Source organism: Zootoca vivipara, chromosome 6 (genome assembly GCF_963506605.1).
Source record: "Zootoca vivipara chromosome 6, rZooViv1.1, whole genome shotgun sequence".
NCBI classification, from domain to species: domain Eukaryota; kingdom Metazoa; phylum Chordata; class Lepidosauria; order Squamata; family Lacertidae; genus Zootoca; species Zootoca vivipara.
The window spans coordinates 310,146-335,378 of NC_083281.1; the positions used below are offsets into that span (position 1 = coordinate 310,146).

At 46.1% G+C, this 25,233-nt stretch overlaps 2 protein-coding genes across 11 annotated transcripts in view; both read left to right on the top strand.

Moving 5' to 3' along the window:
* Positions 1 to 11: 11 nt before the first annotated feature.
* On the top strand, positions 12 to 16,826 carry HAUS8 (HAUS augmin like complex subunit 8). Of its 2 annotated transcripts, none has more exons than XM_035120809.2 (10): positions 12 to 136; positions 1,460 to 1,512; positions 2,644 to 2,665; positions 5,010 to 5,090; positions 8,205 to 8,275; positions 8,749 to 8,823; positions 12,895 to 13,053; positions 13,167 to 13,308; positions 14,164 to 14,305; positions 15,881 to 16,826. In XM_035120809.2, exons 1-10 carry the CDS (start codon positions 37 to 39, stop codon positions 15,999 to 16,001), a joined length of 966 nt encoding a protein of 321 aa, XP_034976700.2. In that variant the 5' UTR covers positions 12 to 36; the 3' UTR covers positions 16,002 to 16,826. The 2 variants fall into 2 exon arrangements, with proteins under 2 accessions (XP_034976700.2, XP_034976701.2); XM_035120810.2 differs by having other exon boundaries at positions 2,644 to 2,662.
* Positions 16,827 to 17,142: 316 nt separating this feature from the next.
* MYO9B (myosin IXB) overlaps positions 17,143 to 25,233 on the top strand; it is a 57,039-nt gene continuing 48,948 nt past the window's right edge. For 6 of the 9 annotated variants that reach the window (XM_060275278.1, XM_060275280.1, XM_060275283.1 and 3 more), the window contains exon 1: positions 22,461 to 25,084. In XM_060275278.1, coding sequence (XP_060131261.1) covers positions 25,025 to 25,084 — 60 coding nt within the window. In that variant the 5' untranslated portion in view covers positions 22,461 to 25,024. Of the gene's footprint in view, positions 17,287 to 22,459; positions 25,085 to 25,233 lie in introns of those variants that run through there. The other 3 variants (XM_060275282.1, XM_035116967.2, XM_060275279.1) reach the window with 3 other exon arrangements.

A 25,233-nucleotide genomic window follows, 5' to 3' on the forward strand; every position in this document is an offset into this window, starting at 1 on the left:
GCACATGCGCAGTGGGCCCCTTTTGTGTGAGGGGAAATGGCGGGAAAGGAGGCGGCGGCGGCTTCTTCGCCTTCTTCTTCTTTCCGGAGCGGCGTGGCGTCCGAGGAGAAGGCGGGAGCCCGGCCGAAGCAGAGAGGTGACGGCAGCGGGGGCGCTCTGCACATGCTCGGGGGAGGCGGGGCCGCTCTGCGCATGCTCGGGGAAGGCGGCCGCGCTCTGCACATGCTCGGGAGCCCCGCTGTTTCGTCTTTCATTTTTTCAAAAACATATTTTTACAAATACAATTTTGCAACCAATTATTTATATAATCCTTTCGCGACATTCTCTGGATCTCTCGACTTCCCTCTTACATGGATCCTAATGACTATTTCTCCAGGTTTACATAGCAATACAGTTTCCGTAATTTTCATTTTTCTTAATTGTCCATGAACTTCGTTACTTTACAAGTGATTTTTTTAAAGTCCGGCAGATGTTTTCATTTGTTTACAATGGTCTCCTAGGTAGGTTATAATCCCCCCATTCTTTTTTAGAGTCTTTTATCTTCTTTATTCCTTAGTCTCCCTGTTAGTTTAGCCTTTTCAGCATAATCCAGCCATTTGGCTTGCCATTCTTCCCTAGTCAGGATCGTTGCTCTTTGCTGTTTCGTCTTAATCATTTGCTTGCTTCATTTTGTAAGCCGCACTGAGATCCTATGAGCAAGGGCGGTATAACAACAACAACAACAACTATTAAATATAAATATAATAACATAAAATGAGACCCATATGATGGGGGATTATGTGTGATGCACATGTTGTGGGGGGGGGGAGCTGCACATGCACAGGGGGGATGGAGGTCTTTGCACATGCTCAGGGGTAGGGGTGTCCACCTGAAGAAAACATGGAGGCGCTGTGCCCCCAGAAGAAAATAATGAGGGGAGGGGAGGGGCATGGGCATAATAATCATAATAATAGTAGTAATAATTTATTGTTTATTCCCCAGCCACTCTGGGTGGCTTTCAGCAGAACATTAAAAACAGAATAAAAACTAAAAGCTTCCCTAAACAGGGCTGCCTTCAGATATCTTCTAAAAGTCAGGTAGTTGTTTCTTTCCTTGACATCTGATGGGAGGGCGTTTCACTGGGCAGGCGCCACCACCAAGAAGGCCCTCTGCCTGGGCGTAGTCATGATTTATGTTGATTGGGGGGGCGGAACTACCGTAGTTCAGTATTTTTATTGATTTTTATTGATTTGGGGTGGACAGCTGCCCCCCCCCGGCTATGCCCATTGGGGAGGGCAAGGGGTGCTACAGGAGCAAGAGGAACTCTGCACATGCTTACTGCTGTTCCGGAGAGGGGAGGCACTTTGCTTCCCCCCCCCCCGCCACAGTCTTCGGAAAAGCTGCTCCTGACATGCTCAGAGGCACCTTGCCTCTTCCTGTTTCACACTTTTTCTCTCTTGCCTCCTTTCTGCCTCCTTAGGGGGAAGAATCGTGCCCTCGCGATACCTGGACTATCAAAAAGGATCTGGAAAGGTGAGATCTGGATGTGAAATTCCTCTTTTTGGCGTTTCCGCTTTAGGTTTGTGTATCACTTTCTCTTGAGAAGTCTTTGGTAAAATTGTTGTTGTTGTTTAGTCGTGTCCGACTCTTTGTGACCCCCATGGACCAGAGCACGCCAGGCACTCCTGTCTTGCACTGCCTCCCGCAGTTTGGTCAAACTCATGTTCGTAGCTTCGAGAACACTGTCCAACCACCTTGTCCTCTGACGTCCCCTTCTCCTAGTGCCCTCCATCTTTCCCAACATCAGGGTCTTCTCCAGGGAGTCTTCTCTTCTCATGAGGTGGCCAAAGTATCTGTCCTTCCAAAGGATCTGTCCTTACAGTGATCACTCAGGGCTGATTTCCTTCAGAATGGAGAGGTTTGATCTTCTTGCAGTCCATGGGACTCTCAAGAGTCTCCTCCAGCACCATAATTCAAAAGCATCGATTCTTCGGGGATGGAATGTTGTTGTTGTTTAGTCGTTTAGTCATGTCCGACTCTTCGTGACCCCATGGACCAGAGCACGCCAGGCACTCCTGTCTTGCACTGCCTCCCGCAGTTTGGTCAAACTCATGTTCTTAGCTTCGAGAACACTGTCCAACCATCTCGTCCTCTGTCTTCCCCTTCTCCTAGTGCCCTCAATCTTTCCCAACATCAGGGTCTTTTCCAATAGCTAATAAACTGGTTGTGGCTCCCCGTTTGTGGATTGCTCTTTTCCCAGGAGGTTTGCCTGGTGGCTTTATTATAGATTTTTAGGCGCCATGCGAAAGCGTTCCTCTTCAGCCAGGCCTTGGGCTGATTAATTCTCTACAGCCTTTTAAATATCTCTGTGAGAAGGTGGGCGTCAATGTTTTGCTGTTTTAATTGTTTACTTGTTTTTTATCCTGCGTTTTGTTCTGTGAACCGCCCTGAGATCTTATGATGAAGGGCAGCTTATAAATCTAATAAATAATAATAATCATTGAAATAAATCCCACTGAAACATGTTTGGGATGGATGTGGGGGAGGTGTAAGCCTCGTTATTTTTATTTGCCCAATTGCTGGTGTGTGTTGAAACACTCACACTCCCCATTCATGGCATAACAGCACATGCCTAACTTGCCTTGTCTTATTCTTAATTTCCAGGCCTCTGCCAAAGCCACAGGTGGTGAGTTGTTGTTGTTTTTTTTGGGGGGGGGGTCAAGCACCCTGAAGGGGCTCCCTGGGGTGGACCTGCTTTTCTCAGGGGCAAGTTCACACGGTGGGGTTCCTTCAGACATAGTTTGAAAATTATGGACCTACGGTTAAATCTGTCGAGAAGGCAGATAAAAACCTGGCAAACCAAAGGTTTACACCGCTTAATAGACTTCTATAAAAACAACAAACCTTTGCCAACACAAGAAATACAGGACAAAGTAGAAGACATCCCAATGCCCTGGTTAGCAAAAAATCAATTGCATGCCTTTCTAAATAACCCAACAGTAAAATTAGCAACAACTAGACCCCTGACGGCTTTCGAAAACCTCCTCCTAATGACAAAAGGACACGGCAAAGGAATGGTATCTGCAGTATACAAAATACTACTCCAAAATCCCACCAACCCCCTAGACACAATATAAAGGCAATGGGAGGATGACATAGGATATGAAATCAACCTTACCCAATGGACCAGAATGTGGTCTAAACCCCCCTTTAAATCTATATCAATGAAAAGAACTCACCCTAAAACTCACCTACAGGTGGTACCTAACACCAAGAAAGCTACCACTAATACTCCCAGGAACCTCACCAAAATGCTGGAGAGGGTGCACTTCCGCAGTTACATACCTTCCCATGTGGTGGGAATACCCCAAAATCCAATTATTCTGGGCAACAACCATATGAGAAATATGTAAAATAACCGGACAAGTAATAGAAATTACCCCAGAATTGGCTCAACTTAACATCTTTCAAGATAATAATGCCCATTTAGACCACAAAGACCTCATAACCCACCTACTTTCAGCAACCAGAAATGTCATAACCAGATACTCTGGTGGAGAGACCTGTCAGGAGTAAGCCTGGACCAATGGTACCAAGTAGTATGGGAAACAGCCTTATTAGAAAAACTAGCTAACAAGCTGAAACTGGCACGGGGACAAATAGAAGAGGATGCCTTCACCCCGGTATGGTTCCCCTTTATCACACACACAGCCCAACAACATAATGACAAAAATTTACCGCCAGCATACAAATCAGTATGGCTAACCTGACCCAAAACACCCACCCACTCCACTCACACACGAAAACAAAGACCATCATAGCCAATCACCAATGAGCAACCACACCCTTGGCCAACCCCAATCTCTCTCACCATCAAAAGAACACAAGCGAATAAAGGAGCACCAACACAAACAAAGCTGACATCAAGCCCTACATATATTAAGCAAAACAGAAACATCGTCGCCTACTCTTACCCCCATCCACCCTCCCATCCCCTATCTACCTCGTTTTCCCTCTTTCTTCTTAGTGTCTTAACAAATGAAACTGATTTGCAAAGATGATACATGTTAAAATATGAGAGACACTGAACACACCTTTGTAATTCAAGAAATCTTTAATAAAATATATATATATATATTTTAAAAATCTGTTGAGAAGGCGATCTGGGTTGGTAATTCCCTACTGGAATACAAGAGGCCCCCATCACTTTCGGTATGTAACTGGCTCTTAGAAGACAATGCCTGCATAAATCGGCGTTCTTCCGATCGCCTGCCCTGCTTTTTCTCCAAGGAACTCAAGGTAGTGTATGTGGCTCAGCCCCCTACTCAAATTAATCCCTGCAACAACCCTGTGAGGTAGCCTAGGCCCAGCGAGCTTCCTGGCCGAGTCGGGACTCAAACCCTGCTCTCTCCCAAGTCCTAGTCCGACCCTCACAGTGCAGTACACTTGTTGCTCAGACGGTTGTGCTGTTTCAATGGGGTTGTTGATTTATATAAAGCAGGCATGTCTAACAGGTGGATCAGGATCTCCTGGTCGATCATGGGGGTGTCCCAGGTCGATCACAATATTAACTGAAGTGATTACCTGGGTGTCCACCCTCCCCAGAAAAGCTTAATTTAACGGGCTTAATGATACTAGTAATATACATAATTCAGTTGTCAAGAAATCTAGAATAAATGTGCATTATATAAAATAAGAGAGAGAGAAAAGAAGAAAAGGAAAAGAAAAATGTACGATGACGGAAAAATTAACAAAACTAAAACTACCTATCAAACAAAAAACAGTATTTAGTTAATTCAAACCAATATCAGGGTGTTCTGCTCACAGTGTCCCTCATACTGGGTTGAATCCCTTTTTAATTTATTGGTTTGTTGACTTCCGTCTATTCTTTGTGGTTTCGATTCAGCCATTTCTCATTTTAATCTGTGTTTAATGATTTGTCTCCATCCTGCAATTAGTTCAATGCTGGTAAACTGCTTGGGAGCCGCTCCGGCAAACCGTGATAATGGGGTTTTCCTCCCCTCCTCTAGACCCTCATGAGGTTTTGCAGTCTACTCTGGTGGAGAGCCATGGAAGATCCCGCCCCGAACTGGAGGTCTCTGTCATCAAAAGTACGTGTTTCCTCAAGTTACAGCCTCAAACTGGGTGCAGAGGGGCTGGCCTCCTTTCTCCCACTCCCGGAGAGAACTTCTGCATGGTTTTTTGAGGGGGGGGGCATGTCCCACAGAAGACCCAGGTGTTGCCTTTTCCCCCATGTGGGGTATTTAAGGCAAATCCTTTCATCCGGGACGAGACCCCTTGAGCTCTCCCCCAGAGACGTCTTTACCGTATGTGCCGCCGGGGTGCAAAGTTCCGCCCGGCGCCCCCAAATTTAGTTGAGCTGCCCCCGGAGGTGTCAAAGGGTGCCGCTGACCCCACTGCCACAGAGCAGCGCAATACAATATGTCCCATAATATTTTTATGTCAGAGTTAATTTCGCATGCACAGCACCGTTGTGAATGGCAAGCGCCGCCGCTGGCGCATCAAGTCTTTGGTAAATGAGTGCACAAAGTTGAAAGTCTTTGAGTGAAACAATAGGCATACATTTCGGTAATACCTAGGTGTGTATGTATTTTGTTTTTCTAGCTTGATCAAAATTATTTATTATTTCATAACAGGTAGATAGTTAAGAGCAGGGGCTCCCAAACTAAGGCCCGGGGGCTGGATGTGGTCCAATCGGCCCGCGGATGGTCCAAGAATCAGCATGTTTTTACATGAGTAGAATGTGTGCTTTTATATAAAATGTATCTCTGGGTTATTTGTGGGGCATAGGAATTCGTTCATATTTTTTTTCAAAATATAGTCTGGCCCCACACAGGGTCTGAGGGACAGTGGACCGGCCCCCTGCTGAAAAAGTTTGCTGACCCCTGGTTAAGAGCATGGGTAGGCAAACTAAGGCCCGGGGGCCAATCCAGCCCAATCGCCTTCTCAGTCCGGCCTGTGGACGGTCCGGAAATCAGCATGTTTTTACATGAGTAGAATGTATCCTTTTATTTAAAATGCATCTCTGGGTTATTTGTGGGGTATAGGAATTCATTCATCCCCCCCATATAATCTGGCCCCCCACAAGGTCTGAGGGACAGTGGACCGGCCCCCTGCTGAAAAAGTTTGCTGACTCCTGGTTAAGAGCTTAGGCCAGCTTCAGTGGCAGGCACTGGCACCCCCCCCCCGAATTTGGTGCCTGGGTGCCCCACACCCCTTGCACCCCCGGGTAAAGACGGCCCCAAAGGCATCTCCTGCAACCTGCATGTTATCTAGGGAGACAGGGAGATTCTGCCAACCGGCAACATCTGAGGGCCAGAGACATTCCTCCTCCCTAATCTAAGAAGCAGCGTTTGCCACTGTGCGCAAGGGATGGAGGGATGCCTCTGTTTAGTTTTCCATATATGTATGTACCCGTGTTTCTCATATTGTAAGTCATGTCTTATATTCATTTTTACTCAAGAAAATAAGCCTGTGGCTTATTTTCGGGGGTGTCTTATTTTTTAAAAAAAAATTACGGTACCTCCTCTTTCTGCTGTGGCTCGGCGCCCGGAACTGGCTGCTGTGCACTTTGTTGGCGCTTCAGCAGGGCACGCTGCTGGGTCCTGCCGGGTTGGGGCTCCAAGCTGTGCGTGCTGCAGCTCTTGCTGCGTCCCGCCGCCGGCTTGGAGCTTGGCAAAGCGCGCGCTGCTGCCTTTGCCGGCTCCCGCTCCGTTGGGGCTTGGCAAAGTGTGCGCTTTGCCGAGCCCCGACTGAGCGGGAACCAGCAAAGGCAGCAGCCCGCCGCCGGCTTGGAGCTCGAGCCGGCAAAGGGTGGGCTCCCTGCCGTGTAGTGCTGCTCCCATCCGGAGGAGGCTGCCATGGGTGCCGAGGGCCTGCCTCCTCTTCCTCCTCCTTCCCCGCGTCCTTGTCTCGGCTCTGGCTGAGCCGGAAGAGACGGCGGGAGAGCAGCACAGCGCGAGCACAGCGCACGCCAGGGAAGGAGGAGCCAGGCCGGGCGGAGCTGCCGCACTGCAGCACACGAGGAGCCGGAACACGCATCACTTCCTCCTCCTTCCCAGCTCCCACCGGCGGATCCTCTGCCCCGCCACAGCCGCCCGGCCTGCCTGCCTGCCTGCCCGCCCTCCGGCTTCCCCACGCCAGAGGCTCCTCCTCGCCCTCCGGCTCCGGCTGCGCTCCCTCTCGCACTCCCAGCTGCCTCCTTGTCTGGGTCCCTGCTTGCAGCTGCTGCCTCCGCTGCCCTCTTCCTCCTCCTGTCTCTCGCCTGGGCATGTCGTCCCGTTTTCCCTCGCGGAAGGTTCTTGCTGTCGGCCGCTGCCTGCTCCTTCCTCGCTTCCCGGAGCCGCCCTCTCAGACCTTTGCCGGGTCCCGCTGGGTTGGGACTTGGCATGGCGTGCCCTGCCATACCAGCATGTCTTATTTTTGGGGTACGCCTTATATTTCGCTAGGTCTTGAAAATCCTGCCATGCCTTATTTTGTAGGGATGCCTTAAAATATGAGAAACACGGTATGTATGTATGTGTATGTATATATATATATATATATATATTTCTTTTTACAGCATGGATGGTGAGCATCTGTGGCCCTCCTGGCACCGCTGTTGAACTCCCATCAGCCCCCAGGGGCAGCATGCCTAGTGGTCAGAGACGATGGGAGTGGCTGCCTCTCAGCAGCACTTAGAGGGCATCTGTCCTGCATGCTTGTTTCAGTAATAATTCAATAATTCAATGATAGTAACTTTATTATTTATACCCCGCCCATCTGGCTGGGTTGCCAGCACAATAAAAACCACTAAACATTAAAACACTTCCTTGAATGGGGCTACCTTTGGGTGTCTTTTCAAAGTCAGGTAGTTGTTGATTTCCTTGACATCTGCTGGGAGGGCGTTCCACAGGGCGGGCGCCACCACCAAGAAGGCCCTCTGCCTGGTTCCCTGTAACCTCACTTCTTGCAGTGAGGGAACCGCCAGAAGGCCCGCGGAGCTGGACCTCCATGTCTGGGCTGAACGATGGGGGTAGAGATGCTCCTTCAGGTATTCAGAGCACAGGAAAACGCTAAACAGAAAAAGCAGGGGGGGGTCATTGCCGCAGCCATTTGTGGGTTCCTTCCTTCCAGTTGCAGCCCAGTCTCCTATCGGGTTTTGACTGTTAACCGGAATGTGACTGTACGTGTGTGTTTGTCTTTTCTCTGGTTGCCACTTCTAGGCAAAAGCTGCCCCAGAGCGTCGAGTTCAAAACACCACCTAAAAGCCACCTCCCGAGAAAAGCCGAGCCCGGTGAGTCATGGGGGTAGATTGAATGCGGATTTTATTTTCTAGTGAGGGGCTACGTGCCTCTGGTGTGCAGTTCTTGTTGAGCTGTTGACAAACAGATACTCTTAAGTCTGCTGTTAGGGAGGTGTTTTGGTTGCAACAAACTTCCTCAGACGGATGAGCCGGTCTTGGCCACGAGGGCCCACTTGTCTTGTTTTGAATGCATTTGGGGTTTTTTTGTGCTTTTAGTTGTCTTTAATTATCTTATGTGTAAATTGCTTTAAGATGCCTGTTTAGAAGGCAATTCATAGCTTAATTATCATCATCACCAGCATCTGAGACCTAAGGTTTCTCTAATGTAAAAAATTGCAGTGCTATATTTTCTTAAGCATGTAAAGATAATTGCAGCAGATTCACCCTGGCCATTCCTCCCTGCTTTTTCTCAATAGTTTCCCACACGTTGGATTGGTTAATGAATCTGCTTTGTTTTCTTCCAGGTCTCTCCTGATTCTGACGACCTGATTAGGATGCTGGAATCAGAGACACTTCTGTTGACCTATGCCTCCCTGAAGGTAAAAGACCAACAGTCTTATCCCTGCTTTGAGAGCTGGTCGCAGCCTAGTGGTTCAAATCTCTCCCTTCAGCCACATGAACTCGCTGGGTGTGACCTCGGGAGCCAGCCACAGTCTCTCTCAGCCTCACCGGTTGTAAGGATGAAATGGGAAGAAGTCGGGGTGCCCCCCTACACTCTGTGGGATAGCTTCGCTGCACAATGGTTTCTGTTAGCACACCGGGTTAGTTGGTTGTGGCCCTCTGGATGTTCTTTAAGGGGCTGCTGCCCCACAACAAACAAATCCAGGAGTGTTTAGTGGGTGCTGGGCCAGTGATTTCCCAAACTTTTGGGAGCCATCGCCCCCTCTGTGCCATAAGCTCATCCCCAGTGCCCCCTACCCTATAGAAAGCATTGTTCAGAATAGCACTTTGCATGATAACGAAGATAATAGCACACTAAAATTCAGCAAGCTAAGAATTGCACTCATATTCAAAATCTAATTAGCACTGTTTCGTTTCGTTAATAAAGCAAAATGGGTGGAACTTGATCCAGCGATATCAGCATTTCAAAGTATGATAGACATTTGCACTCCCCCCCCCCCAGCTTCTTAGAATACAGTCGTACCTCGGAAGTCGAACGGAATCCGTTCCGGAAGTACGTTCAACTTCCAGAATGTTCGGAAACCAAAGCGCGGCTTCCAATTGGCTGCAGGGAGCTCCTGCAGCCAATTGAAAGCTGCGTTGGACGTTCAGGTTCCAAAATATGTTCGCAAACCGGAACAGTCACTTGTGGGTTTCAGTCATTCAGGAGCCAAAACATTCAACTCGCAAGGAGCTTGGGATCCAAGGTACGACTGTACTTCTGCCATACGGCAGCCCCGTAAATTAAGTAGGTAAATAAATATGGGGAAAGCAAAATGTCACTTACAGAAGGATCTGAAATATTTTCCTTGAAGATTGAATTTGTTTTATTCTGGATTGTTTCATATGCTGCTTTAATGTGTTGTAAATTCGCTTTGAGATTTCCCCCTTTTAAAATATAAAGCGGTATATAAATGAGAAGGAGGAGTAGGAGAACCCTTTAGAAGCCCCTGCATAAGCTTAAATTGGGGAAATCGCCAGGTACGGACGGTCTGTCAGGGAAACATTATAAAGTATTACAATTTGAACTAAGAGATGTGTACAAATTAATGGTAGATAGGATTTTGGAAAGAGGAATGCTCCCAAAGACGTGGCAAGATACATTTATCACCTTGATACCCAAAGATAAAGAGAAAAGAGAGGAAATAGGGAACTACAGGCCAATTTCATTGCTAAATATTGATTACAAGTTATTTGCCGGAATTCTAGCCAATAGGATCAAAAGTGTTCTGAATAGAGTAATAGGTAAGGAACAACAAGGATTTTTACCACAAAGAAAGATGTCCAGCAATATTAGAGTGTTGCTGGACATATTTGAATATATAGATTGGAATCCCAGCAAGAAAGCAGCTTTTATATTTTTGGACGCCGAGAAGGCTTTTGATAATTTGGCATGGAGTTTCATGAAGGAGGCGCTAAGGAAATTGGGAATTGTGGGCAGATTTATGGAGGGAATAATCGCTATTTATAGCAAACAAACGGCAAGGTTGATTATCAATGGGAACATAACTAGGGAGTTCGAAATATCTAAGGGGACGAGGCAAGGATGCCCATTATCCCCGCTGTTATTTATATGGGCACTGGAATTCCTGATGAAAGACATCCAAACGGACAAAGAACTCAAAGGTATAGTGGTGGGGAAAAGCGAGCTTAAATTGCGAGCGTTCGCCGATGACCTAATAATAATGTTGGAAGACCCAGTGGAGACCCTACCTAAATTGAAACAAAAATTATTGGATTATGGGAAGGTAGCGGGGCTAAAAGTGAATAATCAGAAAACTAAATTGATGACCAAAAATATAAGGAAGGCAGAGGAAGAGGAAATTCAAACAATTAGTGAATGGGAGATAGTGAAAAAAATCAAATATTTGGGAATTATTATATCAAATAAAAATGTAGAATTATATGATAATAATTATGCTAAAGTTTGGAGGAAAGTAAAAGAGGATTTGGAAAATTGGAAGGGGCTAAATTTAACATTTGCAGGCAGGATTGCTGCAATTAAAATGATGATATTACCGAAATTAATATTTTTATTCCAAATGCTACCGATAAAACTCAAAAAAGAAACATTCGAAACTTGGAAGAAAGATCTAAGCAATTTTATTTGGCAAGGAAAGAACCCGAGGGTACAATTTAGGATATTAACAGATGCAAAAGAAAGGGGAGGTTGGGGGGTTCCGAATCTGAAACTGTATTATGCGGCATCTTGCTTGTGTTGGATGAGGGAATGGTTCTTGTTAGATGATTTGGAATTACTCAAACTGGAAGGATTCAGGAACATAGGAGGTTGGCACGCCCACCTATTAAAAGAAAAGAAGGGAGAATACTCATCATTCACCAATCATGTGTTCAAAAAACCACTACTTGACATATGGGAAGAATTTAGAAACCTGCTGGAACCCAAAGTCCCATGGTGGCTTTCACCTCTAGAAATGACGGCGATGAGCAAGGAACCGAAAGGGGGTAATTGGCCAACTTACAAAGATTTGATTAGGAAAACTAATAATCAGTATGAGCTCAAACCATATAACCAGATTAAGCAATACTGTCAAAGTTGGTTACATTACCTCCAACTGCAGTCGATATTTAAGGAACACAAGGCGATAGGATTTGATGATAAGAGATCGAAGTTGCAGGAATACCTATTGGAAAACCAGGGAAAACCATTAGCAAAATTGTACAAATTTTTACTCGAATGGGAAATGAAAGATGAGCTAGTCAAACACGCAATGATAAAATGGGCCCAAGACATTGGGAGGTCAATTTATGTTGAGCAATGGGAAAAGCTATGGAGGGAGGACATAAATTTCTCAGCGTGTATGGCGATAAGAGAAAATATATGGAAGATGGCACATAGATGGCATCTGACCCCAGCTAAATTGGCTAAAATTTACAGAAACGACCAAAACAAATGCTGGAAATGTAAGGAGATTTTGGGGGATTTTTATCATTGCTGGTGGAGGTGTGATAGGATTAGCAAGTACTGGTCAGAAATATATGAAGAGCTGAAAAAAATGCTTAGATTTACATTCGAAAAAAAGCCAGAGATCCTGCTATTAAGCATGATCCCTGAGGATATACCATCGGATAGGAAGAACATACTCCTCTACGCCTGCGCGGCAGCTAGAGTGCTGATCGCCCAGAATTGGAAAGGAGACAGGATTCCAACTATACAGGAGTGGTATATAAAATTAGCCGAATATATGACCCTAGCGAAATTAACCGCCCTGATTAGAAAGATACCCAAACAAAAGGTGAAGAAAGAGTGGAAATATGTGGAAGAGTACTTCTATAAACAAAAGATAAGCACAAAGATGGTGATATGTCTAGATTAAGAAGCACGAGATGATAAGAAATAATGAAATGGGAAGGTGAGGAAAATGGTTTATGTTAAAAGATAGGGAGAAGCCTAGTAGAACTTAATTATGAAATGTAACCGATTATAAGTGTTGGGAAGTCGAAATTTTATTCTGTCTATCACAACTGTCCCTTTTAACCCTCTTTATTGCCTACTTACTTCCTTTCCCTTTCCCCTCCCCTCCCACCCCATCCCACCCCCTTCCCCTTATTTCCCACCCCGTAATGACTTACCTTAGAGACCTTCTTTGTTCGTCTTTTTCTTCCTTTTTTTTTCCTTCCCTTCTCTTTTCCTTTTCCGTTTCCTTTTTTGACTCTTATTATATCCAAGGTCTGGAATATCTAGATTTCGAAATTTATCGAATAATGCCATAATTTTTTCTTAGAATTGTTGTAAAGCGTATATCTGTTGTTTGTTATATGTATTTTTCTTTGTGTATTTTTCTTTTGAAATTTTAATATACAATAAAAGCTTTTTTAACCCTGAAAAAAAAATAAAAAAAAATAGAAGCCCCTGCAATAAATACTTCTTCTTTCACCTGCCTTTTGTGGACGCGTGTTGAAACCCGACGACGTGGCGTCACAATCAGATGGAGAAGAATACCGCCTTCCTGGAACGGCACGCCGAGAGGAGCCTGTTAACCCTCAGCAGGGAGACTGCGAGGCTGCAGGCGGACGCCCAGAAGAAACGGCGCAGGCTGCAGCGCCTAAGGAAGGACCGCCAGCTCTCCGAGTCGCTGGACAGACAGGTATGGGCTTCCTGCTTCCCTGGGGGCAGGTCTGGGGACATTTCTGTACGGGGCTGGCTTGGTTTAGTCCTGCGAGTAACGTCTCTCTTTCCTCCCACCACCGGGGCTTCCAGCTCGAAGCGCTTGTTCCCGTTTTTGAGCAGAGCCCGGCCTTCGAAGAGGAATACAGGCACTTTGCCACAGCCCTGGACACAGTGAGGCACGAGCTGCCAGTGAATGAGATCTACCTGGGCAGGGACAAGAGCCAGTATCTAGGTATGGGAGTGGAGACACCTTTTCTGTGGGGAGCAGCTGAGAGGCAGAGACTCCTGGATTCAGCCCCATGTGGCGTCAGGAAGCATCTGCTTGCAGGAATGTTGAGGGTGGCAGGAGAGGTTATATGGTTTATTAATATCCTTCCTAACTTGCGCTAGCAAGTTCCTTCACCTAGCAGAGAGCATTCGCCTTCTTACGGCGCAGAAAGCTGGTTGCAAACTCGTGTGAGTCTCTTAAGGCAATAAGCAATTCAATCTGTCTTGTCCAGATTGCAATGTGTTCTAATAATTTCCTGGTAAGACCCCTTGAATCCCTCCTAAAAGAATAAAGACACCATAGTCTTATTCATAAGTAACAAAAAATAGTTTTACTCACAATTAGGCAGAGCACAGTGTGATCCCTGAAGGCAGGCTTTAGGGTTAAAGTTACAAACATGTACAAATAGGTTAATAACCTGGGGGACTGCTGTGGCAGCCAGCAGTCCAGGCCAGGTGATGCAGGAAGCAGGCAGGTTGAGCAAGAAGATTGGAAAAAGAAAAAGGTAGCAAATTAGCAAATTTTTCCTCCAAAAGCATTTTATTTTCAAAATTCAATTTATTTATTTATTTTTTAAAGCTGATTTAAATAAAAAAAAAACATTGATTTTTATCCACCCTGACAGCAAGGGAGATTTGCTGTTTCAGCTTGGTCCAAGAAACAGCCCTCCTGAGCTTTCTCCTGCGGCAAGACCTCCGAGGGCAGGAGTTGCCTCTTCAAGAAGTTGCTTTTCAATGGGGAGGGTTCCTGGTTTGATGGTAGGGCTTGCCATCTAAGAGGATCTCTGCCTCTCTCTGAATCTCTTTCCTCGACTTGCAGACGACTTGCAGAGGGCCTTGGCCGCCACCCAGGAAGCTTTGCGCAGAGCCCTGCCAGAGCACGCCAAGGAAAATGCCAAGGGCCTGAGCATCACGAAGGAGCTGGAGGAGGTGTCCTTGGAGGTAGCTGCCGAGCTGCCAAGGTATTTCTAGTAAAAGCACATTTTAAAAGAACGTAAGAGATTTGTTCCTGTTTGATTGGGTGGAGGAGGAGGAGGAAGAGGCAAGTTATTAAGGGGCTGAGGGAGAGCTTGGTGAATCGTATTGGGAATACAGACTTTCTCCATGTTGGGAATACAGACTTTCTCCATGTTGGGAATACAGACTTTCAAAGAATGAGACAGAAATATGACGTCCAATTTTCCTTCCTGCTGAAGTAGAGCATCTGCTTTGCTTGGAGATTCACTTTACCAAACAGTGAGATTGTGGGCCTTTTTGGAACTGGCTTAGAAGAACACTAAGAATAAGACAGAAATTGCATAAAACAATCAAATGTGTAGAGAGGAGGTATTGTCATTTGCTCATAAGTACTAGAACTGGTTGCCCAGTGCTTCAGAAAGGAAGTTGTTCTTCACTCAGCAGCCCGTTCACCTATGGGACTCACTGCCACAAGGTGGCCCACAGGCTCAAACGGCTTCAAAGGGAGGATTTAGGCTCACCCATGTGATGCTATTCAGGAGAGGCTGGCTGCAAACTCATTTATTTATTGGAAATGAAGGGATTAGTCAGAACATACCCACTGGATTTAAGGGACATGCCTGCTTTCCTTGGGTGTATTCGGGGTATGGTTGGAGATCCCTGAGTGGTCATTAGCCACAATGGTCCAATGGAACCCACATTAATAATAATAATAATAATAATAATAATAATAATAATAATAATAATAATAAATTTATTTATAACCCACCCATCTGGCAGGGTTTCCCCAGCCACTCTGGGCAGCTCCCAATAGAATATTAAAAACACGATAAAATTCAAAAGACAACAAAACATCAGTCATTAAAAACTTCCCTGAACAGGGCTGCCTTCAGGTGTCTTCTAAAAGTCAGGGCGGGAGGGTGGGATAGGGGGTGGGATGGGGGGAAGGGAAACGGGGGAGAGAGAGGAAATAATTTTTGTTTTTGTTTCTTAGGTTGATGTATTTTACTTTTTGTATAGATGAACATAGATGTACTTTTTTGTTTTTGCTTTTTGTAACGCTTTAAAACATGAATAAAGAATTTTTTTAAAAAAGAATATAAAAAACACGATAAAATTCAAAACACGACAAAACATCAGTCATTAAAAACTTCCCTGAACAGGGCTGCCTTCAGGTATCTTCTAAAAGTCAGGTAGTTGTTGATTTCCTTGACATCTGATGGGAGGGCGTTCCACAGGGCGGGCGCCACCCCCGAGAAGGCCCTCTGCCTGGTTCCCTGTAACTCTGCTTCTCTCAGGGAGGGAACCGCCAGAAGACCTTTGGGGCTGGACCTCCGTGATCAGAAGATGGGGAGAAGTAATAGGAGGAAGGCCCTTGCCATAGTTTCCTTTGAGGAGGCGCCTGGTTGGAAAGACGATGTTGAATGTTGGTCGGTCTGAGGCTCGGGACCTGTCTCTCCCATGTTCTTAGCAATGGGTCCTACTAGATCTTTCACAAAGAGATGAGCCTGTTTGCTTCCCTGTTCCCATTTCACGTTCTCCTCTTCCTCTTCCTCCTCCTCTTCCTCCTCCTCTTCCAGGACCTTTGTGCACGGACTGGACTTGTCGGCCGACGTTGGCAAAGAGGCCTCCCTGCGCTGCCAGAAGGTCTTTGAAGACACCCAAGGGGTCGAGAGGATGAAGCAGCTCTACTTTGGTTAGGCCCAAACCCCCAGGCTTGCCCCCCTCCAGGCCTCTCATCCCGAATCCAACAGCAAGGGGTCGGCAGCTGAAGCCCCCCTCTCTGCTAAGCTGCTTGCATTTTTGTATTAAATTGAATTTTTGTATTAAAGCACTTCTTCAGTCTTTCACTGCAAAGTCTGGCTGCAACAGTGTCTTCTTTTGGCCTGTTTTCTTTCTTTCTTTTTCTTTCTTTCTTTCTTTCTTTCTTTCTTTCTTTCTTTCTTTCTTTCTTTCTTTCTTTCTTTCTTTCTTTCCCATCTGGATGGGTTTCCGCAGCCACTCTGGGCGGCTTCCAACAGAATATTAAAAACACAATAAAACACCAAACATTTTAAAAAAACTTCCTTAAACAGGGTTGCCTTCAGATACCTTCTAAAAGTCAGGTAGTTGTTAATTTCTTTGACATCTGATGGGATTTGAAGATTGAAAAAATACTGGTTCATATAATATTAAATAGTTGACTCTGAAGGCGTGAATAGTATATTTAGCTACAGTACAGAGAGCCAGAAATCCTTTTATTCCAACTTTCCCGTTTTCCTCTGCTTTCTCTTTCTTTAGGTTTTCATTTTTCTTGTCGTTTCTCTGCTTTTCTTCTTCTTTAGACTTTATTATTATTATTTATTGAATTTACACACCTAAAGTAGCAGTTTGTAACTCGAGAGGCAGTTTTACACCTGCATATTATTTTAAAAATTTTTTTTTAAAAAAAATTGATTTAAAAATTGATTTGTTGATTTAATATGCTGTAAACTGCTTTGAGATCTTTCTTAAAAATATAAAGCGGTATAAAAATTTAAAATAAAATAAAAATACCTAGTGATGGGTATGCGTTTTTGTACGTTTCTGAAAAGTATGACATTTTACAAAATGAAATATCCATATCTCTTTTGTGTATCTCTGACTAATCAATAAATCACCAAAAACCCCTATTGAGTCCCAACTCAACCATTCCCAGGAAAGGAAGGCCGGCCCAGGAAGAGCACCGGGCGACGCTCGGGCTTCGCCTGCGCGGTCTGCGCCTGCGCGGCCGTCCCTCGCCTTTCCTTTCCTGCTCCCACCTCCCGCGCGTGCGCCGTGGAGTCGTACAACCCGGAAGTGGCCGCCTCCGCTGTGGGCGGGAAGGGAGCGAGGGCGGGACGAGGCGGCTCCCGGCCGTCGCCTCCTCAGCCGCGGGGAGCTCGCCCGGAGGAACCGCCTGCCTCGTTCGCTGGCCCGGCCCTCGCTCGCAGGTAGGACTCGGAGGGGGGAAAGGGACAGCACTGAGGTAAAAAAATTAGTGGGGGGGTTCCTGTGGTAAATTTGGGGGGAACTGAGGTAATTTTTGGAGGGGTTTCTGAGGTAATTTCTGTGGGGTAGGGTTCTGAGGTAAATTTGGGGGGAACTGAGGTAATTTGGTGGGGTTTCTGAGGTAATTTCTATGATGTGGGGTTTCCTGAGGTAAATTTGGGGGTTCTGAGGTATTTCTTTGGGGGGAAGAGAAGTTGCGAGGGAGGAGGAGCTGTGAGGGGGGTGGCACAATTCTCCCCACTCCCCAGCTTCGTGTCCCACCTCTGAGAGGGTGTCTCCCTTGGGTGGGGGTGGGGGTGGGGAACTGAGGCTGAAGGAGTTTTCTCCCCGGAGGGGCATTTAGAAGAGAATAATAATAAAAAACCAAGAGTCGGGTCCCTTCGCTCTCTGCCACACACGCCCCCCTCCCCCCTAAAATACTTGTGGGAGCCTCAAAAAAAAGTGGAAGGGAAGTCCCATTCGTGGGGTGGGGGGTGCCGTGTCATGTGGTCGAGAGTCTGATGTATATGTTATAGGGTACTTAACATATTATAATATGATATAATATAAGATATGATATGTTTGTGTGTGTCTAACATATATAAGTGTGTATATATTATGTTAGAGGGTACTAATATAATGTAATATAATATATGGTTTGATATATGTTTGTGTGTATATAACATATATAAGTGTGTATATATATAATATATTACATTGTATTATGCTATACTACAGCATATTATACTATATTATTATATACAGGGCTTTTTTTCTAAAAATGTTTAGGGGTCCTTTCATTTTGGCTCAAGAAAATCACCATTTTATAGTTCAAATCAGGAAAAATAAATACAGTACATGAGTAAACCGACAAAAGTGCAAGGATTCACATTATGTTTAGGGGTACACGTCCCCCCAGAAAAAAGCACCGTGTGTGTGTATATAATATTTTTATTGCTCTCTCTCGGTCAATGACCAGTAGAGAAGATATGGAAGAAAATAGAGATCCTAAAACACAGTGTGATACATTAAGTATATTATGAAATGTAGATTTAAAAACAGCGGAAAATATTTCTACAGCAATGAGAATATAAAATCATCACGTTAAAGGGGTAAGAAAACAAGGTGATTTTCGAGCCCCACATTGGGCAAAAAATTCCTGCCTTGCTGGGGGTTGGGCTAGATGACCCTCAGGAGTCCCTTCCATCTCTATGATCCTTTTGTTATTTTAGAGTCCTCCATCGTGACTTATTCTGAGAGTGAATCCCATAATTTCAGTACGTACTGTGTGTGATGCAGTGATTTCTTTGGTCAGTATTGGATCCCAAGGTAAGGGATTTACCTGAAAGCCGAGAGATTTGGGGGCCAAGGCGAGAGCTTTGGGGGCACAGTATGGGGGGGGTTGCAGGTAGTTGGACGCTGTACCTCTCCTATTATTATTATTATTATTATTAATTTCAAGAGTACCTGTCTTGAGGTTGCTTATCCAGAGAGGGACCCTGTGAGCTGCCTTTATATCTCTTTTTTTTGTCATCAATGTGGATCAGGGCTGAGTGTGAGTGACAGCATCTTTACCTTTTGCTCCACTGAATTGGTTCATTGTGAGGGAGGGAAGGACTGGCATGGAGGCAGGCATCATTTGAGAGCCCTTCTGCAGCCTCTGTTTCAGGTGCTGGGCCTGGGGTGTACAACCTGTCGCTTTCTGCCAGGACCTTGGGGCTCAGAGGCCTGCCCCGCCCCGCCCCTCCCTCGGGGTGACTCTCTGCTCCCTTCCCTGCAATTCAGGCTGGGAGTTGGTGGCTGGGCTCTCCTGCCAGCAGCCTTGGGCAACGGATCCCGGTTTCTGGAGAGCAGTCCCCATTGGCCAGGGGCTGTGCCATCTCGCATCACTTTGCCTCGCGGATGCATTACTAACAGGGCTGCCCCATTGGGAGCGCCTCGAGGTGTCTGGATTTATTACAGTGGTAGGAAAGGGATGGTGGTGCTGTCTGATTTTTATCCCCCTGCCCGCCCCCCACCAGACCTAGGAAGAACTTAAAACAGCCAGTTGGCACCACTGCTCTCCTAGCCGCCGCTCCCCCTTTCTCTGTGTGTGTCTGTTTAAAAGTTCCTTGCCAGAGCTCAAAGAGAGCAGAGATTTTGGGGGCTGGTCGGGTTGTGTGTGCGTCCGAAGATGATATCATGAGGCAACCTTCCATCAAGCAGAGCAGAGCGCTCACACCCTTATGTGGTTTGGGCACCCTCTGCCTCTTGCATCAACTTTGTAGCAAAACTAACAGATTTCTCTCCCCCCCCCCTTGCACATACCCCCCCCCCCCATCTGTAGGGGATAAGTTAGGGCAAGAAATACCAGAAATATCAAGCCAGGCCTTTTGGATTGCTCTCTTTTTGAAGAGGTTTCACTTTTTAAAGGGCGGGGCAGGCGGGGGACACAACACTAGTTTGGATCAATGGGTGCACTCTTAGAATATAGTGAATTGTAGTTTGGTGAGAGGCAAACTAGTTTCCAGGATTCTAATTTGGGGCAGGATGTGCTTTAAATTTATGGTGCAGATGTTTCATCTGTGTGCTTCTGAGGCAAGGCAGGTGTCAACACACAAGGAGGGCTTCCTCCCCCTCTGCCGTGTCAGCCCATATGTGGAACTCTCTGCCCCATGAGGTTAGGCTTGCTTTCTTTGCATTCCACCGTCAATGGATAACGTTCCTTACCGCTGGTTCTGATCTTGTATTCTGCTTTACTGCTGTTTTAAGTTTTCATTACTTGCGTTTTTACTGGCCGGAGCGTCATTTATGGATGTTCTGTGCAGAGAGGAAAAGCAGGGTTTTGTTTCATTTTGCATTGAGGAATGCCCAATAAATTTGGTTAGGAGGCCTCTAATGCTTGATTGTATTTTTTAAAATGGGATTTTGGCAAGGTTTCCGTCCTTGCCCCCTCGCCAGTCGTGCAGCTGCCACCTCTAACCCTCCCTTCTCCCTCAAGGTGTTCATGAGAACAAGAGGGAGATAGCTCTTGTCTGTACTGGCTTGAGGAAGTGATGGGATGCGAATTAAATACACCAATGCTCTCAATTTGTTAAGCAGACACCTTGGGTGGCTGTGTGTGGCTGTCGGCTACGAAAAAAAGTCTTTAAAAGTTTCTGCATGGTTTCTCTTGCTTTCACCCTCTTGCTGCAAGACCTTTCCTAACCTCCGACTTCAGAGGTGCTGGTTCTTGTGTGGGGTGGCGGAAGGCAGGGGGAGTCCCCACTTTCTTTCTTCCAAACTTGGAGGAGGCCCCTTGATGCGGGAGCCTCTCCCCTCTACAACCCCCCCCCTCTGCTTCCCCTCTGCATTTTTCAGCTGCAGATGTTCTTGATAACTTCCTCTCTCTTCCAAAGTGAGCCATGACTTGTGCTCTCTGAGTCTGGAGGATGACTAGCTGACTAAACAAAGAGATTTCTTCTCTCCTGCCTGCCCCCCCCCCTCCTTCAGAGGTTGACTCAGTCCGTTTTCTGTGTCACTCAAACCAAACTGAGCGCCAGGCCTCTGGGCTCCTCTCTCAGACCTGCCACACAGCCTTAAACATTTGTCTCCCTGAATAATCGAAAGAGGGTTACATGCTGTCTGCTGAAGTGTGTATGAAAAAGAAGACACATATATCTGGTGGCTGAAACTTCAAGCAGACAGCACTTTTTTGTGGGAAAGCGTGATTCATGGACGACGTTAGCTTGAATAATCCAGAGTATGAATAAACCACTTGAGCCGTATGCTTCTAGCCCTCAGTTACCCACCCTTTTATTACACTTCATGGGTTGAGGAGACTCCAACCCAGACAGATCTTAAATTTCTTTGTAGGGACCTTTTTTTGAGAGTGCAGCGTTAGACATCTGATTTCCGACACTGCCCCAGGACTCAAGGTCTCAGCTTGCCAGGGAAATTCTGTGGCTTCACTCCCTCTGTGGAAGTATTGAGCGGGGCAGCAATCTTGGCTGCAGGCCCTGGGTTCAAATCACGTACGGGGCGGCAAGAGCAGCCCTCCAATGACTGATCTCGAGCATTCATATTCAAGGCTCTAGGTTTTTTTAAAAAAGCTATGTATTTCTCTCTCTTTGTTCTGTTCTGTTTAAAAGGCAAGACCTGCGATGAGGTATTTAGAAACTGACACCACCACCCAGCCTTTGATTGTGCAGATGGGAAAAACTTGCAGCCATTGGTTCACTCAGCAGCCTTCCCATACACAATCTATGCAGACATGATCAGTGATCAGTGTAGGATTCCTTTGGCTGAGTGTGCTTTTGATTTTATTTCCTATATTTCTATGCCGCTTTCCATTCCAATGAATCCCAAAGCGGCTCACAAACAATAAATAGCAATAGCATGATAGAGCACAATAGAACATTGCAACTACAGTGGAACCTCGGTTTATGAACACCTCGGTTTATGAATTTTCGGTTTATGAACACCGCGGACCCATCTGGAACGGATTAATTCACTTTCCATTACTTTTAATGGGAAAGTTCGCTTCAGTTTATGAACAGACTTCCGGAACCAATTACACCCATGTTTCAGTTTATGAACGCTTCAGTTTAAGTACTTCACGGACTGGTCTGGAACGGATTAATCCACTTTCCATTACTTTCAATGGGAAAGTTCGCTTCAGTTTATGAATGCTTCAGTTTATGAACAGACTTCTGGAACCAATTGTGTTCATAAACCGAGGTACCACTGTACAGCATAAATCATATAGACTAATGAACAGATAATCAGTGAAGCAGTTGCAATCTGTAAAACACTGTGCTGCAGCTATGCACAGTCCTGTGCCCTTGGCACTGAACTGCCCAATGTTTGCACAGGGATTAGCAAATCCTTCCTTGCTGTTGTTGTTTGGGTCTGTGTTTGTTTTCTTCAAAAAAAAAAAAATCCAATCGTGTCTACAAAGTCCTCTTGTGTGTGTGCTTAGTTCTGTTTCCTAACACTCTCAAATGCCTTTTTAGTAGTGAAATGGAGCATGGAAGCTCTGGACTTTAGCAGAGTAACACAATACAGCACTCAGACAAAGGTGGTCCTGTTGCCTTTTAAAGGGAAGCTCCTTAAATATTTAGGCTCAAGCCTAATGGTTGTGATCTCTCTCTCTCTCCCTCTCTCTCTCTCTCTCTCTCTATGTGTGTGTGTGTGTGTGTGTGTGTGTGAGAGAGAGAGAGAGAGAGAGAGAGAGAGAGAGGGGTGCTATCTTACAATAGTGTGAGTCTGCCAAAGCTGAATTGTCTGCTTTTGAAAAGCAAAAATTTGCATTAACTTGTCAACGTAGCTACTTTTGTTGTTGTTTAGTCGTTTAGTCGTGTCCGACTCTTCGTGACCCCATAGACCAGAGCACGCCAGGCACTCCTGTCTTGCACTGCCTCCCGCAGTTTGGTCAAACTCATGTTCGTAGCTTCGAGAACACTGTCCAACCATCTCGTCCTCTGTCGTCCCCTTCTCCTAGTGCCCTCAATCTTTCCCAACATCAGGGTCTTTTCCAAGGATTCTTCTCTTCTCATGAGGTGGCCAAAGTATTGGACCCTCAGCTTCACGATCTGTCCTTCCAGGGAGCACTCAGGGCTGATTTCCTTAAGAATGGATAGGTTTGATCTTCTTGCAGTCCATGGGACTCTCAAGAGTCTCCTCCGGTAGCTACTTTAAGTGAATTCAAATCTCCAGGGCCTGAGGTGCTGCACCCAAGGGTGCTAAAGGAGTTTGCGAATGTAATCTCAGAGCCTTTGTCTATGATCCTGGAGAATTCTTTGAGGACAGGTGAGGTCCCTACAGACTGAAGGTGGGCAAATGTGGTTCCCATCTTCAGAAAGGGGAAAAAAGACCCAGATAACTACCGACCGGTGAGCTTGACATCGCTACCAGGAAAGGTCCCAGAACAGATCATTCAACCGTCTGTCTGTGAGCACCTAGAAAAGGATGCCATGATTACTAAGACCCAACATGGGTTTCTAAAAAATAAGTCATGTCAGACAAACCTTATTTCTTTTTTTGATGGAATTACAAGCCTAGTGGATCAGGGGAATGCTGTGAATATAGTGTCTTTTGATATCAGTAAAGATTTTGACGGAGTCCCCCCTGATATTCTTGTGAGGAGGCTGGTGAAATGTGGGTTGAATGATGTAACTCTTAGGTGGATTTGTAGCTGGTTGACCGACTGAACCCAAGGAGTACACATTCATGGTTCCTCATCATCCTGGATAAAAGTAACAAGTGGGTGCTGTAGGGTTCTGTCCTGGGCCTGTTGTTCAACATCTTTATAAACGACTTGGATGAAGGAATTGGATGCTCAGCCAATCTGCAGATGACACCAAACTGGGAGGGGTAGCCAACGCTGCAGAAGACAGAATCAGAATTCAAAGTGACCTCAACAGATTGGAGAACTGGACCCAAACCAAATGAATTTCCATAGGGACAAAGGTCAGGTTCTGCACTTCGGCAGGAAGAACCAGATGCACAAATATAGGATGGGAGGCCCCTGGCTCACTAGCAGTACATGTGAAAAGGATCTAGGGGGGTCTTGGTGGGCCACAAGCTTAACACAAGTCAACAGTGTGATGCAGCAGCAAAAAAAGCGAATGCTATTCTAGGCTGCATCCACAGAAGTCTAGTGTCCAGACCAAGGGAAGTCGTAGTCCCACTCTCTTCTGCCCTGGTCAGGCCACACCTGGAATCCTGTGTCCAGTTCTGGGCATCACAATTTAAGAAGGATGTTGACACGCTGGAAGGTGGGCAGAGGAGGGCGACCAAGATGATCAAGGGCTGTAGATGGGTGGTAGGATACCTGCTTTGCCTTCGAAGGCACCATGTTCAATCCCAGGAATCTCCAGGTGGGGCTGCTGCCGGTCAGTGTAGACCAGGGGTCAGCAAAAATTTTCAGCAGGGGGCCGGTCCACTGTCCCTCAGACCTTGTGGGGGGGCGGACTATAGTTTGGGGACCCCTGGTGTAGACAATGCTGAGCATCAGGTGAACCAGTGGTCTGACTCTGTGTAGCAGCTTCCTGTTTAAACCAGTCCTTCAGTCATAATCATGAGGACTAGAATCTTACTGCCCTCCTCATAAAAATCAAGTAAGTTGCTCAGGGGTGGGGCATCCTCTTTGCAGACAGAAGGTCCCAAGTTCAGTCCTCAGGAACCCCAAGTAGGCGTGGGAGTAGTCTCCTGTCCGAAATCCAGGATAGATGTTGCTGCTAGTGAGTGTATACTGAGCTAGGTGGAGCTAATGGTCTGAGCTGGTACAGAGCAGCTTCTGGAGTTCCTCTATAGTGGACCTGTAATGTCTTCAGCAGTCTGGAGGAGTTCTCTGTTTCCTTTTGCCATAGCTTTGGGATCTCTGCCCCTTCACAACTCCGGGGGCCTTCAGAAATCTCCCATCTCTGTCGGCAGGGACAGAAAGGCCCATATTTGTAAATAAAGTGTCTGGGTCAGTGGAGGGTGGTTTTTTGTTTTGTTTAGTTTTGAATGAGTTATTTGAGGCTGTTGCTTCTGTGACGATTCTGCCTCCTCCAGAGGGGGCGGCAATAAATCCCAGTTTAGCAAGGAAGAACTTATTAAGCCAAAGTGGTTCACTTGCAGAAATGTGTCTTTTATTCCCCCACCCACCCCCGGCTGCCCAGTTTTGCTATAATGGTAGCTTTCCCTTTTTAGCATTGGCATGATTCATTGGTTAAACATGCAGCTCAAAATTACGGGTTTATGTAGACTAAACCGCTGCCTCGGACAGATTGATGGGATGGGATGGGGACAGACACTCTGCCGCGTTTTCCAGAGGCTGTGATATGCACAAGGTAAGAGTTTTCTGCGTGCTTTGCAAATCCTCTGACACCGAGGTGCTTTCTGTCAGGTTCTGCTGGGAAGCCTTAGGCCTTGAGAAACAGCCTCAGAATTTCTGTCTGTAAAAGGCTCCGGCAAATTACTTTCCCTTTTCTCTGCTGCT